This window comes from Phyllobates terribilis, unplaced genomic scaffold (assembly GCF_046119375.1).
Source record: "Phyllobates terribilis strain yellow unplaced genomic scaffold, ASM4611937v1 Scaffold_4__5_contigs__length_816908805, whole genome shotgun sequence".
In the NCBI taxonomy this organism is placed as follows: domain Eukaryota; kingdom Metazoa; phylum Chordata; class Amphibia; order Anura; family Dendrobatidae; genus Phyllobates; species Phyllobates terribilis.
In genome coordinates this window covers 509,549,331-509,572,874 of record NW_027362764.1, presented here as the reverse complement: position 1 = coordinate 509,572,874, position 23,544 = coordinate 509,549,331, and the positions used below count along the sequence as shown (strand labels likewise).

The window sequence follows — 23,544 nt, the reverse complement described above, 5'->3', positions numbered from 1 at the left end:
TGAATGTAATTGTGCAGACTCCTACCTATCTTCCTTGTAGATTGTTACAACATAAAAGCAGGGCCCTGTTCATAAGTGTAGGGCACATGCACAAGGTAGAGCCCGGTGCACAGGCACACGGCAGAGCCCGGTGCACAGGCACACGGCAGAGCCCGATGCACAGGCACATGGTAGAGCCTGGTGCACAGGCACATGGTAGAGCCGTTGCACAGGCACATGGTAGAGCCCGGTGCACATGGTAGAGCCGGTGCACAGGCACATGGTAGAGCCCGGTGCACAGGCACATGGTAGAGCCCGGTGCACATGGTAGAGCCTGGTGCACAGGCACACGGCAGAGCCCGGTGCACAGGCACACGGTAGAGCCCGGTGCACATGGTAGAGCCTGGTGCACAAGCACATGGTAGAACCGGTGCACAGGCACATGGTAGAGCCCGGTGCACATGGTAGAGCCGGTGCACAGGCACATGGTAGAGCCCGGTGCACATGATAGAGCCCCGTGTTATACAGTCAAGGAAGCACTTCATGAGCTCTCCCATAGAAAACATCCGCACATATGGTATCTGATGGGGTGTGCTTGCATGATTTGAATGGAATCCAACAGGGATATCCTCTATGTGCCGCCATATGAAATCAGAGGATAGAATAGAGTTATCATGAAACTACAGATACCCTGTATACTGTATACAAAACAGAGCCGTTGTATAGCCACGCGCATGAAAACGTATATTGTACAGCACTGTTATTGTACACGTATATATATGTATACGTGTTATTGTACACATACTGTATATATATGTAAACATATATTGTACAGCACTGTCATAGTATCGTGTAACTTATTGTACAGTGCTGAGAAAAAAAGGATCATTTTTAAAAAAAATTGCCAAAATATTCTACGGAGGAGAGTTATAACGTTGTTGAAAGTGAAGTAATTGTGAGCAGCAAGAAAGAAGAGACGCACTGTCCCCTGAGTGACCTCAATGTGCAGCATATTCCTCCCGTAAAGATGCAGCCTATGTATTCAGCAGGCATATTGCTCATTTCATCTCAGGTCTTCCCTTTTACTGTCTGCCAAAGCCTATAAAAGTAGAGCAGCCGTGACATTTACAGCGATAAATGTAATGTTATCTGTAACTTCCCTCCCGTCATTGTTAACATTTGTTTACCATGTATTGTAAAATAAGGGGAAAAATTCTCCAAGAAACAATCAGGAAATTACATGGCTGAGCAAACAGTCTTTCTTCCATATGTCAAAGCCAGGGCTTCATTTTTTGTAGCCCCAAACATTTCAGTACAGCAAGAGCATAAAATGATGCTTAGAAATGTGATACACATTTTCATTTCACACTTCATCAGCTTTTACAGCCGGGCCTCAGTGAAATGTAAGACAGGCCCTGGAAGCTCGCCACATCTACCAAGGTAAAAGCTGACGATCACATCTTTGCTATGTATTTTAATTAATTATTGGACTAAGAACATTACATTTAACTGCAGTTAAAAGGGGTGTGGAGGGCACGATTCGTCCGTATGAGATAATGCCTGCCCTCATCCTCGCTCACTGTGGAGTCAGCCAATACAAAAGCTTATGAAATATGCTTTCCAAAAGTATCGTAGAGACAAACAAAATATTGCTTCACTGAGACCCAGAAATAAATCACCCACAGACAACACAATCCAAAATCTTAGTTTCTGTAAAAAGGAGCATTTTCCACCCTGCTGCCACTGAGAATGATCACTCAGACTCTGAAATGGCAACCCCACCTAGTTATTCAGTGTTATACATCAAACTGCATAACCAAACTATGTACAACTTCTAAAAAGGTCTTTCCTTGCACCTCACTGCACTGAAAGCTGTGGTCTTGATTCTTGAAGAATACCCTACCATTCTGTGCCTACATGGTAACAGATGGCAAACCAACGCAGTGTACCTTAATCTTATAGTCATCCTGCCTTTTATCTGCCTCTTCTTCTTGCCAACCTACAGAAGGTGTTAGGAATACACATTTATAGCGATATGACCACAGGATCAGACTACAAAATGTTTGTTTGTAGTCTGTTACCATGGAGACACACTGAGGAGAACATACAAAAAAGTAGTAAATATGTAATCAAAACTATTTGCAATATTAATTCAATTTAACATTTTAGGTGTCTTGGAACAATAAAAGATATATGAATATTGGTTGGGTAGGTTCATAGCCTTTCAGTTCAAAACTGAAGGAAAATGCTCGATCGGCATTGTGGAGCATTGCAATGCAATGGCTGTCAGAATTTCTAGAAAATGATAATAAATATTAGAGTTCAGCAAAAAGATTCGCAAGACCCTTGTTCAGTGGCTGCATGATGCAAAACGCCTACTATCTGTAGCCTGCCCCTCTTCTGATTAGTACGCCCAGCACGACATCATGCATCAGTGTAATGACATTGTGAGACCTACTAATCAGAAGAGGCGCTGGGGATTCCAGCAGGTAGTAGGAGGTTCAAGGGGCTCTGGTCTGGCAGCTATGGACCGACATAGCCACCTGACCAGGGTCCTGCGAATCTATTCGTCCAACTGTAATATACTTGCTGTATATATGTAGACTTAATTTTGACACAGACTTGCACTTGAGCTGAAACGTTGCCACTTGTTCACATAGGCCAATAAATACACCAATTTTTTTCAATGGAATTTTCTATTGAGTGCTTTTTTATATACCATAGGTTTAAGAGTCACAACCTGTGAGCTGGCATATATACCTGCGCTTTTGCTGTTCCATTTGTCGTTTTGTTCTTATATTTATTTTTACACATATTTTTCAATATCTTTATTTTCAAAAAGTTTTTCCGCCTCTTTACGTTTCGCCTCCTGAACAGTTTTAATCAATTGTCAAGGTACAACTTTACCCAAAATGCTTTGCATCTTGCTCTATGAATTATAAATTGCTATTTTTTTTCCTGTGCATTCTCTAGTTTCATTTATCCTACAGCAATCCAGAAAATAGCAAAAAGTAAATATTGCAAAAGCACATTGCTAGGCTTTAGACGCCAGTACTGAGTAGAGCGGCTTCAGGATGGGCACAAACTCATTTACACATTTATAGACATGGCAGCAAACATCTGAAGCATAACCCTTTCTGCTCACCTTTGGAAATTTTAAATAAAAAGGAAATCTCAATGCTATTCACACTCTCTGTATAAAAAGTAAACCAGTATTCATAGTGTCTCCTCCAGGGAAAACATCAACATTGTTAAAAGAAGAAAGTGCTTACAGTATATGTATATGTCACTAGAAAGAAGCTGCTGTCTAGACTGTATATTGCCAAGAGTTTTATAAGCACCCTTCAAGAGATGCAAATTTAGGATGAAGCTCTGAATGTAAGCAGCCAGACACTCCAACTGTTAGTGCTTTCCCGGTAGTACTGACGTTTAAATTGCAATAGGAACCTGAGGCTGCAGATTACATGTTGTATCCATAGGGAATGTAGGTACTGGAGCACATACACCAGTGAGTGCATAGAAGGTTCCTGTAAAATCTTGGCAAAATTGGTTATATTTGCGAAGTTCAAAATTATATAAATAATAACAATAGATCTTACTAGTATAATACTAATATCCAGCATTTTTTTTTAATTATTTTACCCTTTGCATATCCAGTTGGTTGTCCATTCTGGAGAATCCTGAGACTAGCTTCTAATCTCCCATAGACACAAGAAAGAAAAAAACAAAATCTCAGGAGATTCTGCTCTCCTATCTATCATATACACCCTGAGGCCACATTCACACGTTCAATATGTGGTCAGTATTTATTTTCCGTCAGTATTAATAAGCCAAAATCAGGAGTGGAATAATCAGAGGGAAGGTATAATAGAAACATAGAAACACGTCACCACTTCTGCATTTATCACCAACTCCTGGTTTTGGCTTACACATACTGAACGTATGAATGCGGCCTTACAAGCAGCAGCAGTACTCAGTAGTATAGCTGTGAATCCAGCACTTGGCTTAGATATAAAACGTACTAAAAGCATCATCATCTGTGTGTGTCTATCTGCCCCTGCTCTTTCCATAGACGTCTGGGCAGGAATTATAACATCAATTCTAAAAGACCTACTAGCTCCTCTGTACTGAAGATGGATTTTAGCACCAAATTGAAAATAAGTGCTCAGAGCAGGACATTAGAAAGTTTCTTATCCTGGACAATCCATAAAAATACATAACTATTTTTTTTCATAACTTAACATAACAGAATTTTTCATAACTTAACATAACAGAATCTTTTAATTAAAATCAACACCACTTTACAGCTGTAAGTTCTTTTACTATTCCAAACTAAAAAATTAAAGGGGTGTTCTAAATTTGCTTTAATTAGTTAAACACCATGAAAACAAGCAACTTTGCAATTGACTTGCTTCTTTCTATCTGCTGCTATTTTCCTGCAATGAGAGCTTTTCTTTTATAGTATACAGCTTGTTTTCATGGAGTATGCCTGGCCAAGAATGTGCAGTAGTTACATTCAAGGAAAGGGGTTAACTCTTAACATCCCAGTCAGCTATCTCTAAGACCATTGCTTTCTATACAGCAGTTAGCTGCTTACTTCCCTCTCTTTCCCCTCTTCTGAAGAGATGCAGTTATAAATCACCAGCCCTGCAGATTTCACAGTGGCTCTTCTAATCACTCTCTGCTCTCACTATCTGGAGCTGTGTGTGGTTTAAATGCCTTGTTATCTCTATGTCTAAATACAGTGCAGACTCAGAACAAACCACGGATAGCTGAATATGTTATAGCAGAACTTGTACTGGGCTTTATAGTTCTACTAATATTACAGTTCTATTCACCACAACTATCACTCAAGGAGGAGAGCCCACTCTGCTAGAAAACAGGAAATAAGAAAAGTAAGGAGATTACATTGCTCTGAACTGCTCAAAAGACGTGTGAATACATATTAAAGGGAACCTGTCACCAGAAAAAAACACTATTAGTCTGCAGATTTGGGATTAATCTGCAGGTTAATAGCATTATTAAACTGCCCGGCATCTGCAATTAGCCAAACCCTGTGGGGAGAAAATTAACTTTATTACCCCTGGCAGCGTTGTGAGTTCAGTTACTGCTCTGAGTATACAGAGCCTCCGTAACTGTGCCCCCGACCCTGGCTGACACTGACTTTGCATTAGGGCCAGCTGTCAGTCAGGGCCGAGGGCGCAGTTATAGCCACCTCTCAGAGCGGCGACTGAAACCAGAACACTGCCAGGGGGAAATAAAGTTAATTTTCTCCCCACAGGGTTCGGGTAAGTGCGGGCGCCAGGCAGGTTAATAATGCTATTAATCTGAAAATGAACCCCATATCTGCAGGTTAATAGCGTTTTTTTCTCATTACAGGTTACCTTTAAATCACTTATGCTCTATATCGGTCATTGGTTTTCCAAACTATTCATATAAAATATGTCGGCTGTTGGTGTTTTTTTGAGAAGCAAACATGAGACAAGATGGTAAAGTGATGATTGGGAAGGTCTCTAGAGCGTATAATCATATATCATACCAGCCCTGAGATAGGCTCCAATCAGTGCCATAAATACTAATGTGGCAAAAACATTCTGCTTCTTCAGTATTAAAGTCAAACTGTATTGTGTACTGTACTAGGACTATGTGAATCAAATTAATTGTGGCTTCATTTCCTTATCATCTACACTGATATAATCACATTTTAAGTCAGTAAATAACAGTATCTGATAAGCACACTCACCTCAGACAGACCAGAAACTTTTCCTTTCTCTAATGGCTTTGTGATGGATGGAGTGTAAACCTTGGACTCAGAAAATGGATTTCCTTTCATGTAATGCTTTCCTGCTTCAAAAATTTCGACTTCAACCATTTTCCCTATGAATGCTTGTTCTTTTGGGACAAGGACCTTGAGAAGATAAATATTACATATAAGAAAAATGTAACCAGCACGATTAATTTCAGATTGTGTAGGTTTTAATGTTAACTATTTTAGATGGGTTGGCTACCTTTAAGACAATTCATTTTTGTAAACTTAAATGCATCTACTTTGGGCTACAGATCATTTTTTTCCAACTGGGTTTCATTATAAAAATTAGGTTTCATTATACATTTTGCACTGTCTTTCTTTCACAGGCTTTTTGTTTCTCTACATATTCAACTTTAATGAGGCCTGCGGCCATAAATCACCTGTGAGGAGACAGATAAAAGTTACAAACATTCCCATAAGTCTATCAGAACGAGCTCACTGATGGATTCTGAGGTAAAGGGGTCGGCCATTTTCTCTCCTTAGTGCAGCTTTCCACACACTGACCAGCACTTCTGTCCATAAAATGGTTGCTTGTGGAGAAGCATATGACCAGACCAGTCCGTCAGCCTCATCCAAATGTAAAATACCTCACGTGGGAAACCTGCCTTTATATTGGAGGAGGCTGATAGAAAATTAAAGAGAAAATGGCCGACATCTTTACCTCAGAATCCATCAGTTGTAAAAGCAAAACAGTTAAAGCAAAAAAGTCAGCTCAAAAAACTGACGGCCATCCCCTTTAATATGTCAATTAAATTAAAATGTCATTTATAATAATGGCATCTTATGAGGGGCTACTCAAGCACCAAGTCTTGGGTGCAACTGCTAACTCAGCACCCCTCACAGCCAAGCCCCTGTTTAGATGCTTTTTTTTTAACTGTCCTTTTAAATCAATTTGCCTATACTTTTTTTTTTTTGGCAATCAGATATGTGTTTGTAGCGTGCACATTAAAATACTTACTAGTTGCTGTCTTCTGCCGTTCCCAGCTCTGCTCCAGCCCTCTTCTGCATCATGTGCCCATAATTATGGGTTTTTGGCTCCATTAGAAAGCCTAGTTCTGAGTCTCATACGCTTACATTAAAAAAAGTGACCTCCAGTCCACCCAGGAGACGCTGTTTCAGCCGGCCGGTCCCCGTTGTGATCATGTGATGCCAGGAGAGGACTGGAGTAGCGCTGCAAACTACAGGAGACAGCGACCCGCTAACTATTTTAATGCAGACAGTACACACATTACTGATTGGTAACAGAGGGGACCATAAAAAGAGATGGACTGCTCCTTTAAATATTATTCCATACAGCAGCTTTCAGAGGCAGTATTGCCTTTCTTAAATATATAGTCGTATCAGTAAACACTGCAAGATTTCCAGGATTGTAATGTAATATAGCTTTTAATAGATGTAATTAAAACTGTATTTCAAATTACTATTGTCTTATGAAAAGCAGACGGTAAAAATTAGTGTAATTAGGGTTTCATTTAAAACTCCTTCTGCATCCGCATGGTACAAATATACAAACACATAAAGCGTTGTTAACAAGGCTGCAACAAGAAGCAAAACGTCTAATAAACAATAATAAAGGAAACAGAACCTTCCAGCACCGCATACATTATATTTTACAGGAATAGCCAAGAGAGACATATACAAGTGTGGGGCGTACAGTTACATATATTAGATGAGTAGGGTGCACAGGTACCCTAAAAACAGTGAACAAAGCAGGAAGAAGAATTGATTAAATACAATATAAAACAACTCACATATAAAATAGGTAGCAATATTAACCTCATCTTCAAATATATATATATACACGTTTCCAAATGCAAAACTGTATTAAATCTATTTTTTTTTGAGGCAATTCAAGAACTTTGTAGTCATAAAAACAAAAGGAGACATCATAATCTGCAGCCATTCACAGAGGCTGGCAGTAACGGATATAAAAATTATTTGCAGTTAGCATGAAAACCTAATTTAGATCGCACTTTTTGAATCTTTAGTTGGGTCACACTGCTGTGCCCTTTAAGTGCGGTGATGTTTTATGCTGGTTTGCTCTTCACTGCAATTTAACATTATACGCTATAGAGGCAAGTCCAGTGATACTACAGGTGCATCTCACAAATTTAGAATATCATCAAAAAGTTAATTTATTTCAGTTCTTCAATCCAAAAAGTGAAACTCATATATTATATAGAGTCAATACAAACAGAGTGATCTATTTCAAGTGTTTATTTCTGTTAATGTTGATGATTATGGCTTACATCCAATTAAAACACAAATGTCATCATCTCAGTAAATTAAAATAATTAACAAAAAACACCTGCAAAGGCTTCCTAAGCTTTTAAAAAGGTCCTTTAGTCTGTTTCAGTAGGCTCCACAGCCATGGGGAAGACTGCTGACTTGACAGATGTCCAGAAGGCAGTCATTAACACACTACACATGATCACAGAGTTCCAATTTTCATTTGAAAATCAAGGTCCTAGAGTCTGGAGGAAGAGTGGAGAGGCCACAATCCAAGCTGCTTGAGGTCTAGTATGAAGTTTCCACGATCAGTGATGGTTTGGGGAGCCATGTCATGTGCTGGTGTAGGTCCACTGTGTTTTATCAAGACCAAAGTCAGCGCAGCCATCTACCAGGAAATTTTAGAGCACTTCATGCTTCCCTCTGCTGACAAGCTTTTTGGAGATGGAAATTTCATTTTCCAGCAGGATTTGGCACCTGTCCACACTGCCAAAAGTACCAATACCTGGTTTAAAAACAACAAACTCACTGTACTTGATTGGCCAGCAAACTCGTCTGACCTTAACCCCATAGAGAATCTATGGGGTATTGTCAAGAGGAAGATGAGAGACACCAGACCCAATAATGCAGACGAGCTGAAGGCTCCTATCAAAGCAACCTGGGCTTCCATAACACCTCAGCAGTGCCACAGGCTGATCACCTCCATGCCACGCCACATTGATGCAGTAATTGATGCAAAAGGAGCCCTGACCAAGTATTGAGTGCATTTACTGAACATACATTTCAGTAGGCCAACATTTCAGATTATTCAAGCTGTTGTTATAAAGTATTCTAATTTACTGAGATAATGACTTTTGTGTTTTCATTGACTGTAAGCCATAATCATCAACATTAACAGAAATAAACACTTGAAATAGATCACTCTGTAATGACTCTATATAATATAGGAGTTTCACTTTTTGTATTGAAGAACTGAAATAAATTAACTTTTTGATGATATTCTAATTTAGTAAGATGCACCTGTATGAGTGTCCACCAACATGGCTTGTATGTCAATTTATATTAGGATTCCTGTAAAAACACCACAAGATCACAAAATATACAGTAGGAAGAGTTTAAACTGGGACACCAAAAGCTGAATAACTCAAGAGAAAAAGGGTAAAAAGTTTGTCAAACATCCTAAATATAAACTTGAGATTCATGGGTAATTGCTGGATCTAACAAACCTCAAAGTCTTTTGACCTTCTTTCTCTGATTCACTTTAAAGAAGCATTCCCAGAAAATCTTTTATCCTCTTAACATATTGCAGTCATCATATTATATATCACGGTGTAGTTACAATTGCTCATTTTGCCCTTCCACCCAGCTAATACTTCTGTTTTCCATTAGGTCTATGATATCACCTGATTATAAAGAGACTAGCTGAATCCTCCTAAGCTGTATGTAGAAACAGGAGGTCTATTTCCCTGCAAGACTCATCACTGCAAAAGTCTCTGATAGGGGAGAGAAGGAGCAGCTTGGTCAGGCTTTAAAAAGGGGAATAATAAATGCAGGGACAAGAGACTTCCTGTTTCTACATAGAGCAGAGAAAACAGAAGAATTAGCTGGGTAGAAAGGCAAAATGAGCAATTGTAAGTACACAGTGCCATATAATATGATGATTGCAATATATTAAGAGGATAAAACTTTGATGGAAGTGCTTCCTTAATGTCAGGGGTAAGCGATTGTGGTTTGGATGAAGATAAAACTACAATTCTTGATGTGTCAGTACGTTAGATGGATGGGTTGTGATGACAGTACACGTCTATCCTATCTATATTTCATCACTTACCTGTTCATAATAACGATTATGAGCAACATAGTATTGAAGGTCAAATGATTCCTCTGTTACTAAGACTTGTTGTCTTTGACCAATCTGTAAATCAAAAACAAAAAGAAAGTATATCGTTCATTGAAGTGTTTTATAGTTCATTAAAGTATTTTTTTTTTATAATAATCTGCATATGTGTACAATGTCTGGCAATTATTTGCCATGTACATTGCCTTGTTTTTTTAAGTTTTCCCCTCTGCAGGCCCAATCTCTAATTCTCAGTTGTCGCCAAGCTCAGCTCCATATTGGGTGAACATCTGCTAATATGATGTTTTGTACACAGCATAGAGGAGAAGAGATCCCGCTCCCCTTAAAATCAAAGGTGCAGTTTATGCATGAGACCAATTTTTTTTTTTTTTTTTTTGGGGGGGGGGGGGGGGGGTGCAAATGTTGTTTTATTCAAAAGCAGCATCAGCATGATGAACATTATACAGGTGTAATAAGCAGTGTAGATGTGAAGCCAGCAGTAGTGCGATACAGAACAAGTATTGGAAGCTTCATCCTCCCATGGCTCCATAGATTTCTATGAGCAGCACCCGTAACCAGATCATTCATGGAGGGCATAATCCGTCTTCATTGAAGTCAGATTTTAGTAGTGATTCCAGAATAAATGACCAGTGCAGGAGGCAGCGGGAAGGAGAACAGTTGCCTGGAAAGTGAATAAAGAGGCATGCTTTTCTAAAAATATATTACAAAACATATCCTTTCATGCGAACAGAGTAATTGTTAAAGGGAACTTTTCTCATCGGACACCGCTATTAGCCTGCAGATAGATATAGGGTTAATCTGTAGTCTAATAATGGTAGAAAGGTGCTCAGTCCTCATTATAAGAGGGTAGTACATTTCCACTAAACTTTTGCCTGCTTACAATGACAAACATAAAAAAAAAAAAAGAAAATAGATGAATACATAAAATAGACTTTAAAAAAGAGGCGGAAATGAAAAGAATAAGGCACAAATTAAAAACTGGTGAAACACTAGAAAAAGAAAAGAAGCAAATGAAGAATGAATCGGGCCCAATGTGTTCTGCTAACTGCTTAATAATCATGGGATAAGAGGCTACCTCCCTGAGCATTTGTCACCCTGACAGTGGATGACGTGTGAGGCAAGTTGTGGCCCGTTAGGTGGCGGACTCAGGTACTGCTCCGAGGCTCCAGTGCTTTCGGCTACGCCTCTGGCTTGCTTTACTGCCAATTAGGTTCTGACCTGCTGGCCATATATTTCATGCCTGTGTTCCAGCAATGACCACCACAATGCATTCTTCACACAGCGATTTATGGCCATGCCTATAGAACACGATACAGTTACAAAGTACTGCACCATTTTTTAGCAGTCTGAATGAAAATCCATCAAGTATAATGATAGCTGAGCAATTATTTGTTAAAATGGACGTGGAGGTGGAAGTAACCCAATCATCCGTTGTGACCAGTATATATAGAGGTTAAAAAGCTCATCCTTTATTACTGAAGTGGAGGCAAAAGGACAGGATGCAAATATTCACACTAGTGTGTGACTGATTATATATAAAGTGTCAGAAATGTCTCACTGTGGACAGCACATGTGCACATTCTGTACTATATGGAGGGTTAATACTGCGCGGAAGGGCTTAACAGTGCCCGCCACGGCCAGGAATAACACCAATATTAAAATGTTTGGAAATAGCTTGACAAAATGTATTTCCTCTTGTGAAATGTACACCAACTATTGCAGTTCAAACAGCTCGGGATTACTGGCAGCTAGTCCTAGCCGAGATCAGACCATTGGAGATTAACTTTCTAGTTTTGCCCTCTGCCTGAGATCAAAAGCATTACAAATTGCATATATTATCCGAGCACGTACGAATGTATTCAATTAACGCATGCAATACCTTTTACAATGGTTGGAGGCTATAAAGTTTCATATGTAGGATTATCACACAGAGCGCGGGCCTTGACCTCAGAAATCATAGAGAAGGAAATATTTTTATATACTGCCGAGGCTCTATACATTGCTGCCATCTATAGCTTTTATATGGATAGCTGCACATCAAATCCAGCCACAAAGAAACAAAGCAAATGTTTTGTACCATGCAGTAATTGCATATAAAGCAGAAACAGTGTTTGGTGATTCCTAAACAATGTTCCATTTATAAAGTGATGGCATATATTGCTGGAATAAGCAATCCATGATCAATTGTAAAGAGCCGTGTGCATGCATGGCCTCTTCTTCTTTAGGGCCTAGTCACACAGATTTTTATGAGGATTAAGGAGCAGATTTTACTGCAAGTCCACATTAAACATGCTGCAAATACTCACTGAATAAACTTACTATTAGTTTTACTACAAAATGTTCAACATAATGTGAAAAAACAGCAGTGTGTGCAGTATAGGAGTTTTCCCATTAATCAGTCGTAAACTTATTCAGAGAGTATTTGACGCGTTTTTTATGTGGATTCAGGAACACAATCTGCTTCTAAATCCTCTAAAAAAAACCCTCAGTGCGAACAAACCATTAGACTAGCGCTGATTTTTGCAGTTAAATGTCCCGTAAGTAGAATTTACACCTATCAGACATTTATGGACTATACAATATATATGCCATAAATGTCAACTCCTGACCCAGCTGTTCTGCCCCCTTCCATCTGCCAGGGACTTTTGCAGTGACTGATGACTCATACAGGAAAAATTGATTTCATGTTTGTACATAGAGCTTAGAAGGATTCAGATAGTCCGTTTCTAATCACCTGATGCCATAGGCCTGATGGAAAAGAGAAGAATTAGCTGGGTGGAAGTGCAACATGAGCAATTGTAAGTGCACAGTGCCATATAATATGAGGATTGCAATATATTAAGAGGATAAAAAAAAAATTAAGTATGAGATATCAGATACCAAGAATGTAAATGACTCCTAGTCACAGCAGTATTAGGCCTCATTCAGACATCCATTTTTTTCTTGTATGTAAGAAAAAAAAAAAGGAATGATTTTTATCAGTGTTGGGTCAGTGTGTCTGTTCTTACCATTTTTCCTCTATGCCCAAAAATCCCACAAAGCTTATACAACCCACATATATCTTCCCATTTTCTGTGTGTCCATGTTCAGGGCCCGGCTCTGCTTGGCTCTTCACACTGAAGTCACTATGACACATGGTAAGGTTTTAATACTAGAGGTTAGGACCATCCCGATTTGGGTAGACCTTGACACTGGTGGGATGGCTTTTACGCTTTTTTTTTTATATAAAAAACAGTGTTTACTAAGTACTCTATGTTATTTAAAGGCACTTTTGCTTTTACTAGGGCAGCATGGTGGCTCAGTGGTTAGCACTGCAGCGATGGGGTCCTGGGTTCAAATCCCACCAAGGACAACATCTGCAAGGAGTTTGTATGTTCTCCCCGTGTTTGCGTGGGTTTCCTCTGGGTTCTCCGATTTCCTCCCACACTCCAAATACATACTGATAGGGAATCTAGATTGTGAGCCCCAATGGGGATAGCCATGATAAAGTATGTAAAGTGCTGCGGAATATGTTGGCGCTATATAAAAATAAAGATTATTATTATTAAATTTACTTACAGCAGGGCATATGTTTATTTGGTCTCTGTCTTAGGTGTTAACCCACTGCCATGTCAAAAAAACGCACAGCACACGGATTGATTTTAAGGGATCCATAGATTTGTATGGATGATTTTGAGCTCTGACTTGCATCAAAATCGTACATGTCTCTTTTGAACTCTCTTAAACCTGCATCTGCTATGAGGTCTGTATATGCCAGATTGCCCCTGTGAATAGTGCCAGAGGACCTTCATTAATAATGCTAGTACTATGCATGCCTCTTGCCAGCCCCCTCACACTGCACTACAGGTACTACATGCACTCATCTACACCCAGTGCTGTACGCACACAGCAGGCATCTTTACCTGTCACATTGTGATAAAAGCCTAAGATTTTTTTAAACATCAAGCATTTTTGTCACAAAGATTAATTTCTATCACTGAAACTTATACTATCTATCGCTATCATCTACTGATTATTGCAACTCTTGCCAGCCACCTGTTATTGGACAATCAATGGATTATCAAGGTGAAAGTGTACTTTTTAATAATGGCAACTCACAAGTCAGAGCACCCACTTTATGCAGAAAAAAACAACTGGCTATTCCTGTTGCAGCCGCGGAAATTTCCTCATCTGCTGATAGACCTCCTTTTGAGGACACACAATTTGGGAGTACAACAGCCTTTGGCCAAGTCCCCACTATCAGTATTTGGTCAGTAATCGGTCAGTATTTTTTCTCAGGAGTGGGAGCCAAAACCAGGAGAGGAACAATCAGAGAAAAGGTATAATAGAAACAAGTCACCAATTCTGCATTTATCACCCACTCCTGGTTTTGTCTTCCACTCCTGAGAAAAAATACTGACCGGATACTGACCAAATCTCTGACTATGTATTTGCTACTCGATTTAAGAGCAGCATAATGTAGGGGAATACACCATGAACCCAAAAATGTGTCACTTATTATGCTGCTTGCTGCATTTTAGATAAAATCACTGTTTTATCCGATGCAGATCTACCAGTTCTCGAAATATAACTCTGCCTACATCCCTGATTGGCTGCTTTCTGTGTACACTGTGCATAAGCAGAAAGCTGCTAATCAATGGTGGAGGCAGAGTTATATAAAGCTCATGGGTATAGGAGACTACATTGCTGCAGATTTACTAGTCCTCAAGTGATAATCTCCTGATGAGGAAACAGTAATTTTATAAAATCTACTGCAAGTAGCCCAGGAAGTGACACATCGCTGGATTCATGGTCTCCGTCTCTTCAATATGCTGCGCTCAGATTATGAGGCAAAAATGTGATGACAGATTTCCTTTAAGGCTCCATTTTAATACTAATCCAACAGTAGAAACACACATATAGCCGCAATCCAAAAGTCACCCTGACAAATGTCTTCTTACTATCGATGAACAGTGCCAGAAATGGGCCAGTGTTAGACATGACTTCTTAACAAGTCCTTCATTAATTCCACATGCAACATGCAAAAGGAATAAAGCCCCAGACTATGTGCATGCTAAGGTCACCATCTCAAGATGACAGCCCAGCATAATACAACATATTTCTATTGTATGTTACATAGGACTGTAATATCTATTCCTAGGCACATTCAGCACTTTCTGCTTGGCGGTGTTCCCAGAAATCAGACACCAAAACTACATTAGCACAAGATCTGAAATGTGACAATGTCAAGATGATCCAGAAATAGGTGTGATAAGACAGATTTATCGTATGTTAAATTGTTATTCTACATCATACAAAGCAATGACATTATACGATAAGACGTAGAAAGATGTCACCAGAGGCAGCTCCGTTGCAACCACTGGCGTCTCCTTCAAGACATGCTCTCTGCCTTTATGATACATGGAGATGACATCTAGACAATGAATGACGCTTATCCAACAAGAGCTTACACTACAATCCTATTTTTCAGTATACTTTGTGTATCTATTCTTCACAGCTTTTAAGATCTCACCTTATTTAGTAGGTACTGGTTCATTGCTTATTGCAAGTGGTCTCCTGACCCAAATTTGTGCAAATTGAAGTGGTCAGTGGTCATCTGATGAAGGCAGCAGACCGCTGCAGAAACGCATTGTGGGCATTAGAACTTCAATAAAGAGGTTTGTTTTATCCTTTTCCAGCGCCCCACTGACCACTTCAATTTGCACACTGTTCACTTTTCCCTTGGGAGTTGTGGCTGGAGGCTGCAGAGAACTGGATACAATTTCAGCTGTAGGACCTGCGATGATGTCATCACCCATGTGACCCCACCCGGAATCACATGATTGGAAGCTCCATCTGCTAATCCAGAGGAGACACTGAAGGCATCGTGGCAGAGCTATCAGCGCCAGTAGCTGTTTAACCTGGGTTGTGCGGTCTGCACAACCCACTCAGGTGAGCAGACCACTGTATCTGCACGTATATTCCACTTCCATACAGGTTCACACAAGCACTGCGCTTTTCCACCCCACCCCCTGTTTTGTCTTTCCTGACCCAAATTTGACAGCCTCAGAGGCAAATATGAGGGTGAGAAGTTCAGGTTAGAAGACCTGCGGACAGTAGGTGCATCACAGTCCATACTCAGACCGCAATACAGGACATCTGAATTTGGCCTTAAAGGCCATCTCCAAGATCCTATCCCAAAATGTAGTAGGTGTAATAATAATAATATTAGCAAATACCTACAATTAAAAATGTAATATAGTATTTTTAATTCGCTATGTCTCTTTCCTCATATGCAGGCTTTGCAGGACCTTGGGTATCTATGGTTACGTCCACTGATATAGTGACAGTTAGCTAGTTGCTAGTGGTCGTAACCGTGGATACCTAAGGTCCTGTGATGCCTGCACAGGTAAGTGGCATAGCGAATCAAAAATACTATACTACATTTCTAATTGGAGGTATTTGCTAATATTATTAATATTACACCTACTACATATTGGGATAGGATCTTGGAGATGGGAGTACCGCCTTTAAACAAAAAATAAGAATTTTTCCCTAAACTGGAATACCCCTGTAAGTGCTCTAAGAGTAACTAAGCTTTCATTTTTTTTTAACCATTTGTCCAGCATGGAAACGTCCTTCTCCATTCTGTCAGGCCATGAAAACTGGACCACACTTGGATGTCATCTGGGAGTGGTCCGATTTTTTTTTTTTACAGACCCATAGACTTGCATTGCCGATTTTGATCCGACACTCGGATCAAAATCAGATGGGTCTCCGATTTTTTTCGGCAGACCGCATGGTTCGAGGAAAAAGATCAAACATGTGCACAGCCCCGTAGAATATCATAATTACTACTGCTATATGTGAAAACCACAAGTGGCGCTCGTACAAGAAAATTGGTGGTGTGCACGAGCCCTAAGGCTGTGAGCCCATGATGAGTTTTTGACTGTGTATTTTTTCTGAGTCAAAAACGCAACGTCTTACAGTTCCTGCAAAGTGGATGGGATTTATAGGAATCTGCTGCCCACTGAGCTTCTTTTCTACTTAGCCTAAACTAAACTGCATGTTTCAATACTGCAACATGTCAATTTCTCTTGCGGGTATGCTGAGTTTTATATGCAGATTTTTCCGATAGAATTGCAATAGATGTGGAAAATCAGCAGGTAAAAAAACGCATGTGTGTTTTAGTGCGTTTCTGGGGCGGAAAAGCATCAAAAACACATGCAATCCACAAATGACTATCAATAAAGTTTTGTCAAAACCAAATACCAGGAAGTCTCAAAACCAAAGCAACTTTATTTATAATATGACACACCGAGAGACAAAAAAACACGATAAAAACGCATGAAAAAAGCGCACTCAAAAACGTAATGAAAAATGTCACAAGTAAACTAATATATTTGATAGGTGCAGAAAATCTGCAACATCAAAACCTCAGCTTTTGGAGGGAACATAGCCTTACACCAGAAACCATAACCCAATTGATGAACCACCAGAAATGATTTCTGGAGGTTCATCGATGGTTGTGATTTCTGGTGGATTATGGCAATAAATGTATTGATGAACATCAGGTCCTGGAACCATGAATAATATCACTTCTAGCGGGAACTAAATGTAATACTAATAGTGGTATAGATATGAGAGACACATCAATATGAGAGATAATACAAACAAGAAACTAAACACACGCCACTAACATATATAACATATACATATGGACCCAGGACCCTGGAGACTGGCAGCAGACGCTGGTGAGAAGTTGGCTGGCTGTAATAATAGATTCAGTATGGGGGAAATAAATTCTGTTTTAGAGCTTAATAAATAACCCGCTTAAGACAAGTTTTGCCGCCATCAGCGGAATAGGTGAAAATGAATTGCTTTCCGCGATTCACTTTACACATAAATAAGACATTCGCGGGCTGTTTAGGGGAAATGAAGAAAGACACTAAGCAACAGCCTCATATCTCTGCCGCAAGATGGTCTTTCCAAACTCATTGAAATGAAATCTTCATTCTCCCTAAGCCTCAGTACACATGCATGATGCAGGAATTAATGTTCGCTCTACGCAACAGATGTAGCCCATGCAGGCAGGCGCCCTTTTGCCATTTGCTGCTCTGGTTTTTGGGCTGAGTGAGCAGGACGGATTAAGTACAGTACTATAAAAGTTACAGACGGGCAGGCTCTAATGGTGCCAAATTAGCATAAGAAAAGAAAGCGCCTCAGTCTTTGAGCAGTGGGCAATGCATCTCATTAAAGGCAACTGAATAACCATTATTTGGTCCCCTTCTGAATACTTCTGGCACATATACAAGAGAGTGTGTGTGTGCGTTTGCTTTCTTGGCCCAGGCTTTCCAGCTTCAGGGTAAATAGCTCTCTTCTATGGCTGTGCACCTGCAACTCGCTGCTTCATTCTGATTCGGTCTCCTGCTGTGAAAATGTAGCTTCTTCAAGCATACACAAGCCTCGCCATGCAGCTCATAAGTAAATTATATTCAAGGATGGCAGTTGTGACCTAAAAATGACAAGTGCTCCTCAAACTATGTGCTTGCTGTTAACGAATCGTACCACTCATCGGTGTCTTGGATTCATTATTACACATTAAGATAAATTAGCTACATGGGCGAATGAAGCAAAGCCCTAATCAGATGACATATAAGTATAATACTAGTACCAAGGAAACAGGATCGGCACTATCCATAAGCAGTAATCACATCAGGGAAACACATCACTAAAGGGACAGGTAGGGATCCTTACGTGTGGATGGCTTAGGAACTCCTGGTGGTGCTCAGTAATACAAATCCATAGAATAAGCCAATTTCAGAGAATATATTCCACACCACTCACTAAATGCCCATTCAGTTTCCTTTATTCATGGATAACAGGTGCATTGGAAGTATATTCTCTTAAAGCAAGGCCTTGATGAAGCAAATTCACAGGCGAAACGGCCATAGGTCACGTTGGGATACTATACTTCCATGTACCTGCAATCCATAAATGAAAGAAACTGAATACACATTTGATGAGGGCCGTGGATTATGTTCTCTGTAATTCAATTATATAAGTATAAATGACGATAAAACTAGCTAAAATGATTTGTGTGGTCAAAAGTGCGATGACGCTTCTTGGTCCATTTAGTAAAGCACAATGGAAGGTGGAACCCGATAGTTGGTTGTTAAATCACAGACTGAAAATCACACATGAAATGGTCCTGTACTGCCTACTAAGCAATGTGGGTATCACACACATATATCTAAAAAGAAATAACAGCATGATACTGTATTTTCAGTTATTGACAATTACTGTAAATTTCTGAACACATAGAAGTCTTTTACCATTTGTAACACAATGGCCACCAATTCATCAAGACTGATGATTTTCATGCTGGTCTTGACGAGGGGACATCGTGGAGTTTGACGCTCCTGATTCATTAAGAGGCACTTGTTCTTAGTGAAACCGGAGCATCTGACAAGTAGCGTGTGCCATGCTAGAAATCCTACTCCAGTCCATGCCTGGAGTGAATTTCTGGTGTAAACAAAGACACAGCTTGTCATGAATTAGATGAGCTGTGGCATCACAGCCCCACTGCGCCCCCATCCTGCATATTTTGGCAGAGCTGGGAGAACGGGCAAGAAAATGCCAGAAGTTGCTACATTTTTGCACCACCATGAGCTGTGCAAAAATTTTGCAATTTTTCAACGCAATTTACATCAGAATTCTGGTGAAATTGCTTTGATGAATCTGGCAAATAATATAATATTTACAGGTTGTAATCTCACTATACGATCTAAAGGAAATCATATTAGAGGTCCCCCCAACTACTATGTGCAATTTATAAAACTGACATCAACAGACACCAGAGCGTGGATGTGAACGCTATTTTTACACCACCTATAGCTATCCCGCTTATATTATACAACCTTTCTGCAAACTGCCTATAGAAATCCTCACAGGAAATACAATATAATTTAGACATGAAATACAGGATTGATAGAACATTTTTTTAGTGGTTAGTTATTTTTTTACATGGAGATCCAGATTGTACGGTAATATACCAGGTGAATTTCTGTTGTACAATACTAATACAAAAATCACACTCTAGGGATCTAGCTGTTTACCTGGCACCTGCTGATAGGTAGAAGGTTCTTACTGTGGTGCCAAGTTCTGTTATGACATCCCTAGTGTCGTTGGCGCACACCACCATTTGAAGCTGCCAACAGCTGTGGAGTCATATGCCAAAGGCCTAGATTATGATAGATTATAACCACTAGTAGAACTACACATTTTCATCAAAGAATAATGTCTGACGGGTTAACACATTTGCCTTTCAGTTTTTGGTTTCTGCATGGAGTCTCCATGTTCTTCTACTTGCATGGGTTTCCTTTATGTGTAAAATGCTGTGAAGATGGGTATAACATATTCTACTCCTAAAATATTATTTTTAATTTTATTTTTGGGGATCACCAAGCAATTATCATCATGCCAACGTACTCAATACTAACCTTGCTAGAAGCCAACAGAAACGGGATTCTTTCTTGTAGCCTTTACTCTGTGAACCCGGATGATTTATGGAACTTTTCTATACATTATGGGACACACTGGCAAACCACCATTTAATTAACAACAAAGCAAAATTATACAGTACTTAGAAAAAAGTGGCTTCAGTCCCAGAGGAGACAATGTTACTGTATTGTCCAAGACATTAGCATCTCGGGACAATAATTTACCCTTTCAGCAAGCACAATGTTGAACTAGGCGATGTAGGTAGGGACGGGCATTCTGCTGCTAAGCACACAGAAAATAAAAGCTGAAAAAGAATATATACAGCAGCGAGTGGTTGCTGGACAGAATACAAAAAGCCTCTTTTTCTTCTTGGTGAAAAGGCTGATCACCACGGACAGCAGATGGAGTTTACGTGACTCAGTAATGCATTAGCTGCCACTCGTTCATCTGCATGTCCCTGAGCAACACATACAAAATGGTTGCACAAATGAGATCTGCCACATCACTCAAAGACAGCAAATGAAGATCCTGGAAGTCTCTCCACAACGCTCACTGCCTGCGCTCCCCAATTTGTCGCCCCTCTTTTAAGCTACTATTGTTTGCACTGAAAGATCGGCAGATGGGAAGCTGATGGAAATGGTCAAAAAGCAGAAAATATGGAAAAGAGGACAAAAAATGATAAAACAGACTATAAAGAAAAATATACATATACTGCATGTGAGGGCCCGAAATAAAAAAAGGTCTCTGACCATATTTTGCAATATGTACTGAAAAAGAATGTAGAACTCTGATTGACTTCTAAGGCCATTTTTTTCTCTAAAAAATGGCAATGGCAACCATGTGCGTTCTCTATAGTGGCTGTTCAGGATCCAAAAAAAACCCATTACTCCCCAGCTGAAAGCACTACTGCACCATGGGTACTTGCCTTTTCTGTTCACTTCCCTACATTACATGTAGTCTACCCATGTGACCGCTGCAGCCAGTTATTGGCCTCTGTGGGTAGGTATCACAGCTGAGGCCAGTAATTGGCTACAGTGGTCACATGGATAGATGGTGGGTATAAGTAAACAGAGAAGAGTACATATGGGTAGGTGATATACGTTTAAACTCATTTATTTATTTTTTAAAGCCATCCTAACTGTTTTTTCATTTCTCATATCAAAAATCAATGGCGCATATCAAAATAAACAGTTTTGAAATACAGTATAACTTATCAAAGCAGTCTGCCGCTTTCTCCTCCAGGACTGATCTTTCACTCTCATTTCATAAGAAAAATCTGTACTCAGGGAATACAGACTTTCCCATTACTGAGATAGGAGATGGCAGTTGGTGCTTATAACATTCTATAGAGAGAACGAGGGAGGAGCTAGAAGCAGACACAGACATTCTGCTGCAAGTTCTCCTAAAGCGGCAGTTACAGTTTTCCATAGAACTTTATGAGCACCAACTGTCACCTCCTATTTTAGAAATCGAAAAGACGGATTTTACTTGTGGATTGAAATTAAGATATATTAAAAAGTTTTTATTTTTTACTATTGATTTATGAAAACTTAAACTAAAACAGCAGCTACTCTTAAAGAAAATGTATTATAGCAACCTCTCTAAGGCCTGGTTCACACAACATGTTTATAGTACTTTAAATGTTTATTTCGAAAAAGACAAAGACGTTGTAAAAAAATACATAAATGCAGCACCAATGCACCCAGGTCTTCACAACGGTAGATTACAGTCTGACAACTTGACACACTAACAGTCATTTTAAATAGATTTGTTACAGATTTTTTTCTGACTGTCCCGTCCACCTTTCTTATGATACCTGAAATAAGTGGCCTACAGATACAAGTTATATACAGAAATACATTTTTAGAAGAGTTTAATTTAAAACTTCTTTCCCCCTTTATTCTTCAGTACCAGAGACTGATAAGTACCAATTAATATGTGGGCACTGCCTGGCATAAAGCATCTGATTTATCTAACAGGTATGTGTCACTTGTATTTTCAACACACAAAATCGAGAGTAATAGATACTGCAAAATCCGGGCGCTTTCTCTATACATATTATTCTATGTGACCCCTTCCAATTTCTTGCAGAGAAGCAGTGAAAAATATCTGATGTATTCCCAATCTTTTCCGCTTGTGGCACGATTGGTAAAACCTCACCAGTCTGTTCTATGGTAACGGAACATGAATTAAAAGAAGAGTAAATAAAAGAGCTGAAATCTCGCCATGCTCCATAAATTGATGTTATCAGGCTGAACAGACACCAATTTACATAAGTAGTGAACGAGTTCCACATGATTTGCATTAAAACAGATTTCGGTTGCTCAGATAACAGGACGCGACATGCAAATCTTTCAGTTGTGATTGGAGGGTCGTACCCACTTGCTATATAATCTGACGTTCCTCGGTGGGTATCACTAACCCAAGCCGCGCATTTGTTTCGGAGGTAACGACTTACATTGTTAAAATGTTATTTAATTCCACCACCCTGTGCCGAAAGAAAGCCCGCTGACCTGAATGCAAACTGGAGTTAAGCTTCTGTGTTTAACTGCTTGAATCCTATCTAGTGCAGATAAAGCCAAGTCTGAATCACTGCTGACACCTCCATGGAATCCCATCAAGACCCGTACACTGCCAGGCAGTGTGATTTACAGGACAGCATCGTATAGCCCAAATAATGGACCCCATGCCAAAACATTAATAATACATCAAACAAATGATAACACATACTAATAACAGTCAGCACAAGTTACCAGTTATTCACCATGTTATCCTTATGCTACTTACAGACTGAGTATTTATAGATTGGCTTTATTGAAATAATGTCCAAAACGTGTTCATAGCTGCATAACATACAAGTTAGAGGCTTCATGACTGTAAGAGATGCCTATAGACATGCACATCCCAATCCTTCCTCCTAGCTCAACATATTCAGATATGTCCTGCGTTTAAAAAAAATAGTATGTGTGTATATATATATATATATATATATATATATATATATATATATATATAAAAATTGTGATATTCTGATGAGAGATGTGTATGCTGTGTGTGCCTGGCTATATGTGTGGCCATCTAGTGGCGGTGATGTGCATTGCAGATTTTTTTTTAGGAGTTTTCTAGCATATGGGGATAAAGTATTGAATTTTTATTGTTAGAAATTACAGTCCTTAAAGAGTAATTT

At 39.5% G+C, this 23,544-nt stretch overlaps 1 protein-coding gene across 2 annotated transcripts in view; it reads right to left on the bottom strand.

Annotated features, from left to right (window-relative positions):
* CDKAL1 (CDKAL1 threonylcarbamoyladenosine tRNA methylthiotransferase) overlaps nucleotides 1-23,544 on the bottom strand; it is an 871,738-nt gene that overhangs the window by 54,485 nt on the left and 793,709 nt on the right. For both annotated transcript variants that reach the window (XM_073678844.1, XM_073678842.1), the window contains exons 14-15: nucleotides 9,849-9,932; nucleotides 5,723-5,887 (exon numbers count right to left, since the gene is read on the bottom strand). In XM_073678844.1, the coding sequence (XP_073534945.1) occupies nucleotides 5,723-5,887; nucleotides 9,849-9,932 (249 nt within the window). The remainder of the gene's footprint in view (nucleotides 1-5,722; nucleotides 5,888-9,848; nucleotides 9,933-23,544) is intronic.